Source organism: Talpa occidentalis, unplaced genomic scaffold, assembly GCF_014898055.3.
Source record: "Talpa occidentalis isolate TD23 unplaced genomic scaffold, MPIMG_talOcc4v2.1 talOcc4.3, whole genome shotgun sequence".
Taxonomy (NCBI): domain Eukaryota; kingdom Metazoa; phylum Chordata; class Mammalia; order Eulipotyphla; family Talpidae; genus Talpa; species Talpa occidentalis.
The window spans coordinates 55,316,433-55,328,871 of NW_023603184.1; the positions used below are offsets into that span (position 1 = coordinate 55,316,433).

General features: G+C 57.7%; 1 protein-coding gene across 2 annotated transcripts in view; it reads right to left on the reverse strand.

The window, feature by feature from the left end:
• Positions 1–505: 505 nt before the first annotated feature.
• HS6ST1 (heparan sulfate 6-O-sulfotransferase 1) overlaps positions 506–12,439 on the reverse strand; it is a 36,340-nt gene continuing 24,406 nt past the window's right edge. For both annotated transcript variants that reach the window (XM_037523156.2, XM_054699613.1), the window contains exon 2: positions 506–3,718. In XM_037523156.2, the coding sequence (XP_037379053.1) occupies positions 3,010–3,718 (709 nt within the window). In that variant the 3' untranslated portion in view covers positions 506–3,009. The remainder of the gene's footprint in view (positions 3,719–12,439) is intronic.

A 12,439-nucleotide genomic window follows, 5' to 3' on the forward strand; every position in this document is an offset into this window, starting at 1 on the left:
CGCGGGGCACTCGAGGCACCTGGATGTGGACTGCTTATTAGCTGACGTTGTTGCATCAACGCTCAATTTGAGGGGTATAGTGGGGCTACCTTGGGTATATCATTCTTCGGAGATACTGGACACTGAGGAACGAAGGCTCTGTGGGCTGCAACTTCCCAAGGTTTCAGGAGAACATGCGTGTGGGCTGTGTCTTCACGTGTGTCCAGAGGCAGAGAGCTTGTGTAACAAATGGAGGCGAAACTAAGCGGCGATGGGCTCATGGGTGCCCCCACACTCTGCCCTCACCCGTGGCAGAACCACGTGCCTGCACTTCCCGGTCTCGTCTGAAGCTGGCTCACCTCTCAAGCACCGCGATGAACGGGCCACCCCCCTGAGGGCATGGCCACCCTCCTGAGGGCACACCTGCACAGGCCGAGAGGGGGCCCCGCCTGCCCGAGCAGGCGTGGTCTGTGCCCCGTGCTCAAGCTGAACGCCCCCCTGAATGCCGCAGAAGTGGCGCTCCCACAGACCACAGCACACCAGCACCTCCTTTCCAGGGTTTATTTCATGTGCTAGCATCCATTCTTGACCTCGACAGAAACACTTAGATGATTATGACTTGCTTTTCCATCAACTCATTTTTTTCCCTATGAATAACCAAAAAATTTCTTCTCAACACTTTTTTATTTTTTAATAAGAAGCTATAAATAAATAAAGCTTTAAATGCTCCTGGGTTCAAGTTAAACTCTTCCAGTTCCCAAAATGTTCACAGACTCATTGCTCAGACAACTCTGCCGTCTTAGGACCCTGAGCACGCGGGCAGGCCTGCGAGGGGAGCCAGCTGTCCACTAGTCCTCAGCCCCGGGCGGGGCTGTCCCTTCCACGGCGCCCCAGCCTGCGGCGCTGTGGGCGATGCTGCAGGATGCTTCCCTGCCAGGCAGGCGGCCTGAGTGGAAGTGCTGGCTGAGACTCGAGGGCTGAGGCGCCCTGCCAGCCGTTCTGTCTGGGGCCCCATGCACCTAGGTGCTGCACGAGATGGGGCCCCTTTCCGGATGCTGCAAAACAACCGAGGAGAGACGGTGTTTCCGTGTGAATTGGGACAACAGGCCATGAGTTAAAACATTCCAATATGTACAAAACAGATCCTCTGCTCAGGCCCACACACTGGCAGTCCCTCAAGGGCGCTGGGAGCCAGGCTGCAGGCCAGGTGCCCAGGGGCTTGGGTAGAACTGGGTTGAGCTTTCCACTTGCACCTGGAGCTGCCACCGCATGACAGGAGGCCCTAGGCGTCCCTGCGAGCCCAGAGCTCTGGAGAACATGCCCACGCTCTCCCAGGTGCACACCCACCCCGGCGAGCATCAGAGCAGCTCTCCAAACTGCCCTCCACCCCTTTCCGAGAGTCACTTAGCCACTGGGGTGTCCTCAGCATGACACACGCCTGCCCTGGGGGCATGCCTGGGCTGGGCTGCCAATCCCACTGCCCTCTGTGGGCTAAGGTGAAAGGGCCAGTAAGAAACTGGAAGACAGGGCCCTTACGCTAGAGGAGACTAAAGTGCTTCCTCCTGGGCCGGCAGCCACTGCCTTCACCGCTATAGCTTCTCCCGGCCCCCAGGCCCTCACCCCAGGGTGGGACGACTGGGCCTAGTGTGGTGCCGGGAAGGGAAAAAGAGCCTTGGCGGGCTCTGTTCTCTCCAGGTGGCTATCACTGCCCCGCCTGAGACAGGTGCCACCCAGGTCGGGTGGGAAGGGCCCACAGAACCCAGCCTGTCTCTGGTGAGGCAGGCCCGGGAGAGGCCTTGAGCACAGAAATGACAGGGCCTGGGGGCGGGTTTACTAGGATATGGAACATGGCTTCTCCAATTTGCAGGCGGCCAGGAACAGGTCCTGACCAGCTGGGGTGGGGGTGCAGGGAAATTTGGTGAGCGCCTAGGGGGTGGAGGAAGGTTGTCTATGTGGGAACCAGGGAGCCACCCAGAACTGTTTCTTCCAACCCTAATTGAGAATCTGAAAGCGAGAGTCCCCTTCCCTGGCCGTCCATCGCTCCAAATATGGCTCATGGGCAGGGGGTGCCCCTATGGTGCTCCAGCTGAAGGAGGCCTGATGGTTACACGCGGGGACCTGACGCAGCGGGCATGTGCCCTGAACAGTGCCCAAGTGATGGAGCGGAAGGTCAGAGGCGGCTGGGACATAGAGAGCTGTGTGTAGTCCCTTCTCACCAGATGGGGGGCGCCTCAGACACAGGTGCCAGCATCTGTGGCCACAGCCTTCCATGCCTGGGGTTCTGCAGTGTGGGGCCCACCTCCCCGCAGTTTGAGGACCGAGGGAGATGGGACGGGGCCACCCAGGAGGTGTGCTTTGCTCTCCTGGCCCGAAGCACAAAGCCAGATCTGGGTTTTGATCTTGGCCCGGAGGAGAGCAGACTTCTAGGGGCTGAACTAGACCTGGGCTTCGGGAGGGTGGGCCCTGACCTGGCAGGTGGGCAAGCCGGGGTGCTCCATTACTGATGACACCTCAGAAGCTGACTGTGCTGGGGGAGGCGGGTGCTTCATATAGGCCCCGCGGCATCAGGGCACTGAGGCGTTGCCCAAGCGGCCTGAGCCCGGGGAGGTGCTTGGAGTTGGTGTCAAACTGGTCTGGGGAGTAAGAGTGGGGTGTGCATAGTGGGTGTGGGGTGTGCGCCTGCCTGGCAGGTCCACTCTCGACCTGGACCGTCCTGTTCTCTTCCAACCATCAGCTGTGGAGGGGGGGCCAGGGGCAGGGCGCCGCTGCCCTGGCTTGTGCGGGCGGCCTGGGGTGTCCTCTGGCACGCGCTCCTCAGCGTGGCACTGGTGGATTTCTCAGGCCCCGACATGGAAGACAGCACCGCCCCTGCCCATCCCCCGCTTTCCCGGCTCTGTCCTCTCTCAGGACGCATCTACCTCGAGGTGAGCAAAATAACTTGAGAAGCTCAACCTGCAGAGTTCGAGGCGGCCCGGGTGTGCTGGGCTGCGTGCCTCGCCCCCCGCCCCCGCCCGCCCCGCTGCTGCGCCACTACCACTTCTCGATGATGTGGCTCATGTAGTCCTCGGTGGGCACGCGGCCGGGCTCCTCAGCCTCCTCCCGCGGCAGCGCCTCCTTGGCCCGGTGCAGCAGGCGCTCCTCGCGGCTCTTGAGGCGCTGCTCCCGGCGCTCCAGCTGCCGCTTGTACTGGTAGCGCTGCTGGAAGAGGTCCTTGGCGTAGTCGTAGAGCTGCATGTCCAGGTCGTTGAGCTCCTCGATGCGCCGGATGGTGTCCTCATCCACCTCCACGCCGCCCGCCCGCGTGCTGTTGTACTGCATGAAGGGCCGGATGAACTTGAGGTTGAACGTCCGCTCGAACAGGTACTGCGTCTTGCGCTGGAACTCCGTCAGGCCGAAGAAGGCCATGCCCCGCAGGTTCTTCTTGGCGCTCTCCAGCAGCAGCTGGGAGCGCTTGCCCTCGGGGATGAAGGACAGGTTGTAGCAGCCCACCAGGCTCAGGTCGGCCAGCATGCGCACCTGGCGGTTGTTGGCCAGGTTGTAGGGGCAGTCCATGAACTCCTGCAGCGTGCAGCCCGACCAGTCTGTGCCCTCGTAGCAGGGGGGCAGCTCCTCGGGCGTGGGCGTGCGCCCGTCGCACATGTGCAGCGAGGTCTTCCAGGTGGCCCCCCGCTGCACGTGGCGCCACTCGCTCAGGTAGCGCGACACCGGGTCCCGGAGCAGGGTGATGTAATAGAACTTCCTGCAACGAGAGGGGCAGAAGTCAGGCGAGGCGGCCAGGGCGTGTGCACGGGGAGCAGCAGGCTGTGCTCTGCAGTGAAGGGGGCAGCGGGCGAGCGCCCCAAGTCTGACTGCTCTAGGTCTACACTGTGGGACCCCAGAAGTGGCTTCACCTTTGAAAGTACATTTAACTTTCAAAATGACCACTTCTGAGTGAGACACCCAACATCTGGGGTGACCTGCCACAGACACAGGGCCTCATCAATAGCTGCCCTGCAGTGTGACTGCCAGTGTCCGAAGGGCCTGGCTATGCTGTCCTGGCCCAGGGGCTCCATGGGGGCCCTCCCCTGAGCCCCCAGTGTACTCCTGCCTGCTTACTCCTCAAGGGGAACAGCCCGACTGCCCTGCTGGGGTGCAGAAGGGTAGCCCAGCGCCCACACTGCCTGGAGCCATTGGTTTATAGACACTCACACGGCAGGCTCGGGCCCCCAAGGGGCCACTCAGCAGAAGTCACTGGCAGTCCTAGGCTACAGGCTGTGGTCCGGGCCCCCCACTGTGTGTCAGGGCCCACCCAGGGCTCCAGTGGGAGGGCACAAGTGGTGTCCTAGTGGAGGGCCCCTGGTGAACTGCAATTCGTCATCTGTGTTGTCTCCAGGGCCTGTTCCAACCCCGTGGAGTCAGGCAGCCCCCAAGACAGCACTGCCCCACACGGCACGAAGGGGTGTCTGCACCGGGGGAGACGTGACTCAAGAAGGCTCCGCCCCCCTCCTCTGTGTGGCAGGTACTGACCCCACGGCTCCGGAACAACACGGCCATGGCCCTGACAGGCCTCACAAGAAGACCCCCAACATGGGGTGTCCACACTGCCCCCCCCATTAAGGCCCAACAAAAGCACCCAACCCCATCGCTGCTGTAAGCCCCATAAAATTTGCCCTCAGACCCCTGGACCACAGGGGAGGTGACCCAATTTCTTTAACTTGCCTTAAAAGGCTTGTTTTCCACAGATGCAGCAAAGCAGAACCGCCAGTGAACCATGTGCGGGGGCCGGGGGGGGGGGTGACACCTTGCCTCTCGGCCAGGGGCAACCAGAGCACACCAGCCAGAACACAAGCAGGAACACCGGCGGCGGCAAAGCCAGAGTTCACTCAAAACTGAGGTGCAACAACGAGGAAGCTTGGTGAAAGGACCAAGATCTCATGGGGTTCCTTACCCCATTTTATTTTTTAAAAATTTATTATTTATGCATACAAGAGCTGCGGTGCAGGCCAGAGGTGTGGGGGTGAGAGGCTTCACCAGAGACAGAGTGGGGAACAGAACAGGCAGACTGACTGGAATACACTGCTGAGGGGAGCAGCGGGCGAGGCAGGAGAGGTCTGCTGTGCCATGTGGGTAGCTCCCTGGCCGGGGATTGAACTCGTGCTGCAGAGGCTGCAGACAGCTTCACAGGTTGTGTCTTAACCCCTTGCTCCACCAGGGAGGCTCCTAACCCCACTTTAATCCTCAAAAAGCCTCTGTCCACTTCAGGCCAGAGGCAGATTTGAGGTTTTCCTTCTGCCTCTTTGTAATCAACTGCTCAATAAAACTTTTGCTTTCCTCAAGAACCAGTGCCATTTTATTGGCTTCTCCCTATGTTGAGCAGTGAAACCTCGCCCTGTGGGAGGGCTCTGGGGGGCACAGAGTCAGGTCAGTGTCCTGACCTGACTACATCTTCCGGGGAGGGGCCCCTGACGGGTGGGGCATGGTACTCAGTGAGGGCAAAGGCAGCCACTCCAGCCCAAGGGAGGCCCATGCGGAAAACTGCAGGGGTGTGCTGAAGCACCTTCCTAGGTATTTGGGTCCCCCTGCAGGGCCTGGGGGAAGGCAGCTAAAGGACGGCTCCAGGTCTGGGCAGCTACTGGCCCCTCACTGTCCCCATAACTGCCAGATTCCTGTGTGCCAGAGGAGGGCGGGTGTGACTGATGGGAAGCCTGCCTGAAGGGGCGGGGTCACGCGTCTGTATCCCAGGCTCCTCTGCTCATAGCCCAGAGCGGGTGTGTGACTTCGTCTTCTAGCAGGTTACAGGGCGGGGTGGGCGGGGAGGGGAGGAGCTCAGGCTGGCGGACTTGACCCGCCCGTGCCTTGGCAGAGCGCGCTGGGTCACTGAGGGCTTGGTGCCCTCTGGATGGGACTGCGGAGTCTCCCTGTGCTGGTTTTCTGGGCAGGCTCCAGGTGATGGACATGATCCCTCTGCTGGGGCTCATGCTGACCCTTGCAGCTGTGAGTGCCGGGTGGACTGGCCTTGGTGCTCACAGCATCCCTGGATGCTGGCTGGGCTGCACAGGAGCACATCCATGGCTGCAGTGACCGGGAGGGGAGTTAGGATGGAGCATGTTGCACCTTCTCTGTTCAGGCCCTCCAGTTCTGTCCTCCACACATGGCCTGCAGTGGATATGAAGGGCCAGGTCACTGCCAGCTTCTACCTGGACAACGAGGGAACCCGCTGGGCACCTGTAGGCTGTCGACTTCCTCAGGAGCTCAGGCACCTGACTCTGCCTCCACTGCCTCAACCACCCTGGCTCTCGCTTGCTCTGCTGCAGCCACATGGCCCGTGTCCACACGGCTCTGCCCAGAAATCCTCTCTCCTGTCTCCCTTGATCTGCTCTCTTTGCCCATCACACGCACGAGAAACATCAAAGCATTAGGTTTTGGCCTATTGTCTGTTAAAGGGGAAGCATGGCAGTGATCAGAGCGGGAAGGCAGCTGGGGACAGCATAGATCAGAAGCCCCCAGAAGACCGACCCCCCACCTCGGGCAGCCCCGGGTCCAGGACGCGACCTGATGTGTGTTCTCCGAGATGCGCAGGACTCAGCTATGAGACTGGGCAGGGGTCAAAGTAGTTGCAAACTCAACGGTGTCCCACACCCTGCCTAGAAGTGCCAGGCACCTGCCACCAGACAAATCTAGCTTCTGCCCCAGCCTCCATGACACAGCAGGGTCTCTGCTCCAGAGCAAAGCGCTTCCTGTGCTGACATCTGGCAACCCCCACAAAATAGGGTATTCTGCCCATCATGTTCCAGCAGGATCTGCCAGGTGATGCCAGTGCTAACCAACAAGGTTTCCAGGAAAAGGGAAGGAGGTGATATAGGAAACCACGGATTGGAGCATATAATAGAACAGACATAGGACTGCAGAGAAGCAGCTAGACAGAAAAAAACAGAGCAGGTAGAGGACTGGTCATCAGATGGGACCGAACTTCTCTATAGCAACAACATAGTTTAAAAATCAACAGATTGGGCCTCCCCGGTGGTGCAGCGGTTGAGCGCTGGGTTGCGAAGCTGCCCGCAACCTCTGCAGCACCGGTTCAATCCCCGGCTGCTCCCCAGCCACCGGAGGAGGGTCCCACATGGCGCGCAGACCTCTCCTGCCGCCCGCTGCTCCCCTCAGCAGCATACTTCGGTCCTTCTGCCTGCTCTGCTCCCCGCTCTGGCTCTGGTGAATTCTCTCACCCTCCCGCGCTTCTGACTGTACCCAGTGCATGTATAAATAAATAAATAAATAAATAAATAAATAAATAAATCTTAAAAAAAAAAGAATTCACAGATTTAAAAAAAAAATCAACAGATTAATGGCTTCCACAGGCTGAGGGAAAGTGACCAACTAGATGTCAAACCCAGTCAAACAGTCAACCATTTGGCAGGGAGGGGGAGATATTTTCAGACATGCAAGGATTCAGACAATCTATTTTCCATGAACACGACTTTCAGAAGACACTGGAGTGTGTGTCTCATTTTACTAAGTGAGAAAACAAAGCAAGGGAGCTGGGAGCCCCCGACCAGGAGAGCCACGAAGGCTGCTGTGAAGTCCGCTGGGTGTGCTGGGAGCCGAGGGGTGGTGGGGCCTGGGGGGAACGGCACCAAGACACACAGAGCCTTGTGGGGAGAAGGGCAGGTGCATGCAGCCCTCTGGAGTCGCTTGGGAAAAAGCAAGTCCATGAAGCTAGAAAAGGAAGGAAAGGGAAGAAAGGCAATCATTAGTTCCAGGAAAAAGTCACATAAAAAATGAGGGGTACAGCTATACTGAAAATTAAATGCTGGTTTTAGAGACTTTATGTAAATTATTGATTTAACTAACATGAGCTTTAACTCTGCTTGGAGGACAGCTGGGGAGCACAGACACGATATAAGGACACTGGATTTCCATCTACCAAAAACAGCCAGGAAACAGGTAATACTAACACCACTGAGTTAAGAAATAGCAGTACAGGGCCTCCTGGTGGCGCAGTGGTTGAGCGCCGGGCTGCAATGCTGTCCGCAGCCTCTGCAGCGCCAGTTCCATCCCTGGCTGCTGGCGAGGGTCCCACATGGCGCGCAGACCTCTCCTGCCGCCTGCTGCTCCCCTCAGCAGTGTACTTCATCAGTCTGCCTGTTCTGTTCCCCGCTCTGGCTCTGGTGAATTCTCTCACCCCCCGCGCTTCTAACTGCAGCCAGTGCTTGTACAAATAAATAAATACATAAATCTTTAAAGAAAATAGCATAAATTAGAAACATGGACAAATACATGAAGAATGTGACAAAGAGCTGCATGTATTTCTGGAAGAGGCTGGATAGGAAAAACAGATCTGCAGCTTTTTATCACAAGCTTCTTAAAACTATTTGTTTTTAAGCATGTGTATAAATTATTTTAACTGAAAAAACATAAACAATGAGGAGATTGTCTCCAGAAACCTAAGGAACGATATTTCCCTTCACTAGTCATGGAGGAAAGGAAGCACGAAGCCACCCTGGGATAGCCCGTGGGCAGGCAACAGATAACGCGCGCCCTGACGCGGGCACTGCCAGCTCTCCACACTGCTCTGGGATGTGACTCCTGACAGCACCCTGGAGGGTCTCTCCTGAAAAGCTAAAGGCAGACACATTCACCCCAGGACCTTGGCTCCGCTCCCAGGCCCCCACCTCCAAACCCGGTGGGCGCCAGGACAGGAAGCGGCACTTTCAAGTCCTTGTGTCTGCGGTGGGGGGCTGGGGATGCCCCTAAATGCCACCACAGGCCACAGGGTGGTCTGCTCTTCCAGTGAACACTGCTCAGTGACCAAAAACCAACTCAGCTGCTCACAGCAACTCAGGTGCTGCTGATGAGTGAGATATTGCAGAGAAAATTAAGCAAATTAAGAAAATAGGAGTATAAGAGTACAAAGATACCGTTTATCAAATGCAGTTTGTAAAAACTGAAGCGTCCCTGGGGCTCTTCTGTGACCACGACCCTAGTTCTCCTGCAGTGGTGTCAAAGTCTTTCTTTTAAATAAAAAAAGCTTTGTGATTCCAACTGCAAGCAAGTGTCCTCCCCTGCTGTTTCAAACAGACAAACCCAGTGATATTCACCTATGCTTTTTATTTTAAAAAGCGGCGGAGATGGTACCCAGGAACAGTCAGGCCAGAGGTTAACCTCGGGGTGTTCTGGGCGGGGAGGGAGGGCACACGGGACCAGCATGGGGGCTCTGGTGGCACTTTCATTCAACTCCTTGTCAGGGCAGGTGGCTGGAGCACAGTTGTTGTTTTTATTTACTTGTAGTGTGCATCCTGCCAAATTCTTTTGTGTGTCCCAGACACTTTGTGATAAAGTAAAGAGCTTAACTAACTCTTTTTTTTTAAAGATTTACTTATTTTTATACAGGAGCTGGGGTATAGGCCAGAGGTGCGGGAGGGTGAGAGGATTCACCAAAGACAGAGTGGGGGACAGAACAGGTAGACTAACAAAGTACACTGCTGAGGGGAGCAGCAGGCGCGACAGGAGAGGTCTGCCGTACCATGTGGGTATCTCTGGGGTTCAGTGCTGTGCGCAACCCACTGTGCCACCAGAGAGGCCCTTAAATTGACTCTTGAGGGCAGTCTAAGAGGCTCCAGCGTGCCTTGCAGGTGAACTGGCATCCTCACGAACAGGGGTTCTGGGTTCCCTGAAGCTCCCTAGTGCCCCTAGCTTTGCTCTGATGCCAGGAGCAACAGAAAAGAACAAACCTCTGTCCACAATGCTCCTCCCGCCTCTGGCACCCACCATGCCCAGGAGTCTTCAGCCCCTACTCCCTGCCCCTCTCGGCTGCAGCAGCAAGCAGGACAAGGGCCACTGAGGGATGGGGGGAGGGGTCTCCTGCGGTGACCTGTGTGGTAACTGCACCAACAAACATGCTGCTCTGTGGAATGCTTTCTATCCAGCAGGATCTTGGGAGAGCTAACAGGCCAGCTGCACTTGGGGCAGCACCCCTTCACTGCTGCCCATCCCAACTCAGGGGTTTAGGGCAAATGATGCACTTCCAGAGTGGTCAATTTCTGGCACTTTCTCTAAGCACATCCTAAACCATGTCCTGGCTTAAGGGGGTGCCTGTGGCACCCTGACCTCCAGGAAGGTCTTGTGGAGCACTAGTGCCCACCACACCCTGGGACAGGCCCAGAAATCAGTCAGCGAGTGTCCCAGCCCTCACAGAGAGCATGCTGGGGCCAGAGGGACAACTGAGGCTGTGCCCATGTCTTCCTGTCTGATGGCAAGATGTGGTACAAGGCCCTCCCACAGGCACCCCTTGGTAGCCGTGTGCACACCTGTGTGCAGCCACGTGTGCCATCTCTAGAGACCTCAGCCTCCCTCCTGCCCCAGCACGCGGGGAGCACGCTCTGAAGGCAGGCTGTGGACTGTGACCCAATGGCGCCAATTCCAAGCTTTCTGCAACCCAAGCTGTTGTGATGCTTCTGTGCGCTGGTCCAGCGCACCCAGCCAACGCCCCATCCTAGTGGCAAGGGCTGTGTTTGGTTCTTAGGTCCAAACACTACTGATGGGAGTGGCCCATTTTTAAGTTTGAGGAGTCTGAGCGCTCATGGGACGGCTGGCCCGGGAGCCCCAGCTCCATCACACTACGTGCACCGGCCTCTGGGAAATCCTGCAAGGCCAGTGGATGGGCTTCGAGCTCCTGCTGGGAGGAGGTAGGGGGTATGTGGCCTCACAGGGGGCTGCAGAAACCGGGGCTGCTCCAAGCCAGGCCTGGGGCCTTCTCTGCCTTGAGGGTGCGCCGACTCCCTAACTCCTGACTCTACTTTGAACCCAGGACTCCAACCAGAAGCACAATTTTATGCCTGGCCCAGGCGGTGCAAAGTCCACAACTGGGTGGGTGCAGAGAATTCTGGGGCTCCAGGGTGATTCCACTTCCAGGAGGAGGCTGTCCCCATAGTAAGGGCCGGGATGTGGTGAAGCCAGGCAGGATGTGGGCTGTGCGCTGGCGACCGAGGCGAGGTGTGGCTATGGGAGGGCGCTGACGCGCAGCAGGGTGTCCCGAAGAGTCAGGTGCTTTCCACACTGAAGACAGGGCCGCACCCAGGCAGGTGGCAACAAGCTGTGACCGCCACCAGGATGGACAGGGCTAGCAAGTGGCTGTGTTAGGAGGGGGATCATAGGAGACAGAACAGCTGGGAGTTCAGTGAGCGCCCCCCTCACCTGGTCCCGCTCCTTTCCCCGGTCCCCCCCCCCCTTGTGGGTTGCGGGATGGGAGGGAAGGGGCTTCGTGAACAAGTCTCCAAAACAACGGTGGATCTTTCAACCAGCGCCCCCGAGTGATCGCTGCCTAATTATGGGTGAGGACAGTGTTAGAGCTGGAATCACAAACACTTTTTATGGGAAAGAAATACTGCTGCGTCACTTCCGACAGACACGCACTGAGGAGGAGCCTGGGTCATGGTCACAGGAGAGTCCTGGGTTCTGGCATCAAGTCAGCAACAGGAATTTGCTGCCATGCTCTCCCTGGAGGAGTGTGTGGGGTTCCAAAGAGCCAGGGAAGCTCTACGTGGGGCATCTGAGGCCCCTTCCTGTGTCCTTCGGTCTCCTAACGTCTTCCTGAGGTCAAAAGTCAAACTGAAGCCAGGACCTAGATGGCTAGTGTTTAAAAACTCTCAGATGCACCCAGAAATGCAGAGGGGTGCTTGGTGTCTGGGCGCTGACCGGGTGTCCCCCAGCCCTGCCTGGGGAGCCCCTGCACCCCGTGCCCTGCTCTGGGGAATGCCCCACCCCAGGGCCTGTGGGCTCCATGCCATGGGAAGGAAATAACCACTTTTGAGGGTGGCCAGAACCAGGAGCCCAGCACAAACCACCTCGTCAGACACTGTGCCCCCGCCTGGTGGCACCCAGACCACATGTGTCAGGTGGTCAAACACCCCAGCAGAGCATCCGGATGAGAGACCACATGTCTCAGAAAAGCAGAAGTTTGATTTTAGCTCTGGTTCCCACGGAGAGGAGGAAGTAGCTGAATGCCCTAGGCGGGGCTGGTGCCCTTCTCGCTCCTGACAGGAAGGGGCCCAGAGGTCAACCTCCCTGCTGGCCATCAGCAGTGGTCACCTGTCCCCTGAATCAGGAGGGCCTGTCTAGGGGCAGGATGTGGGAGGCAGGGAGAGGCAGCCACGCCAGCCAGAAGGTGTGCGGGAAGAGGGCCAGTTCCTGGGCAGCGCAAGTGTGAATCAGGCCCTGATGCAGGAAGAGTCTCTGCTGGCCATCACCCCTGCTGCCCGCAGGAAAACCTGAGCCTCTAGTACTGAGCTGGTAGGGGCAGCTTGGGGGTGCTCTTCAAGCACAGCATAGAAAGCGCTGGCCTCAGGGCCCCCTGCCCCGCAGCTGGCCGCAGAGCAGCTGTGAACTTAGCATCATTACTTTGAAGTAACTGTTGTTACTTTTATTACTCTCCTTCCAAAAATACCTGGGTCTGGAAAGCAGACATAGTGGCAGGTGTGGGCAGCTC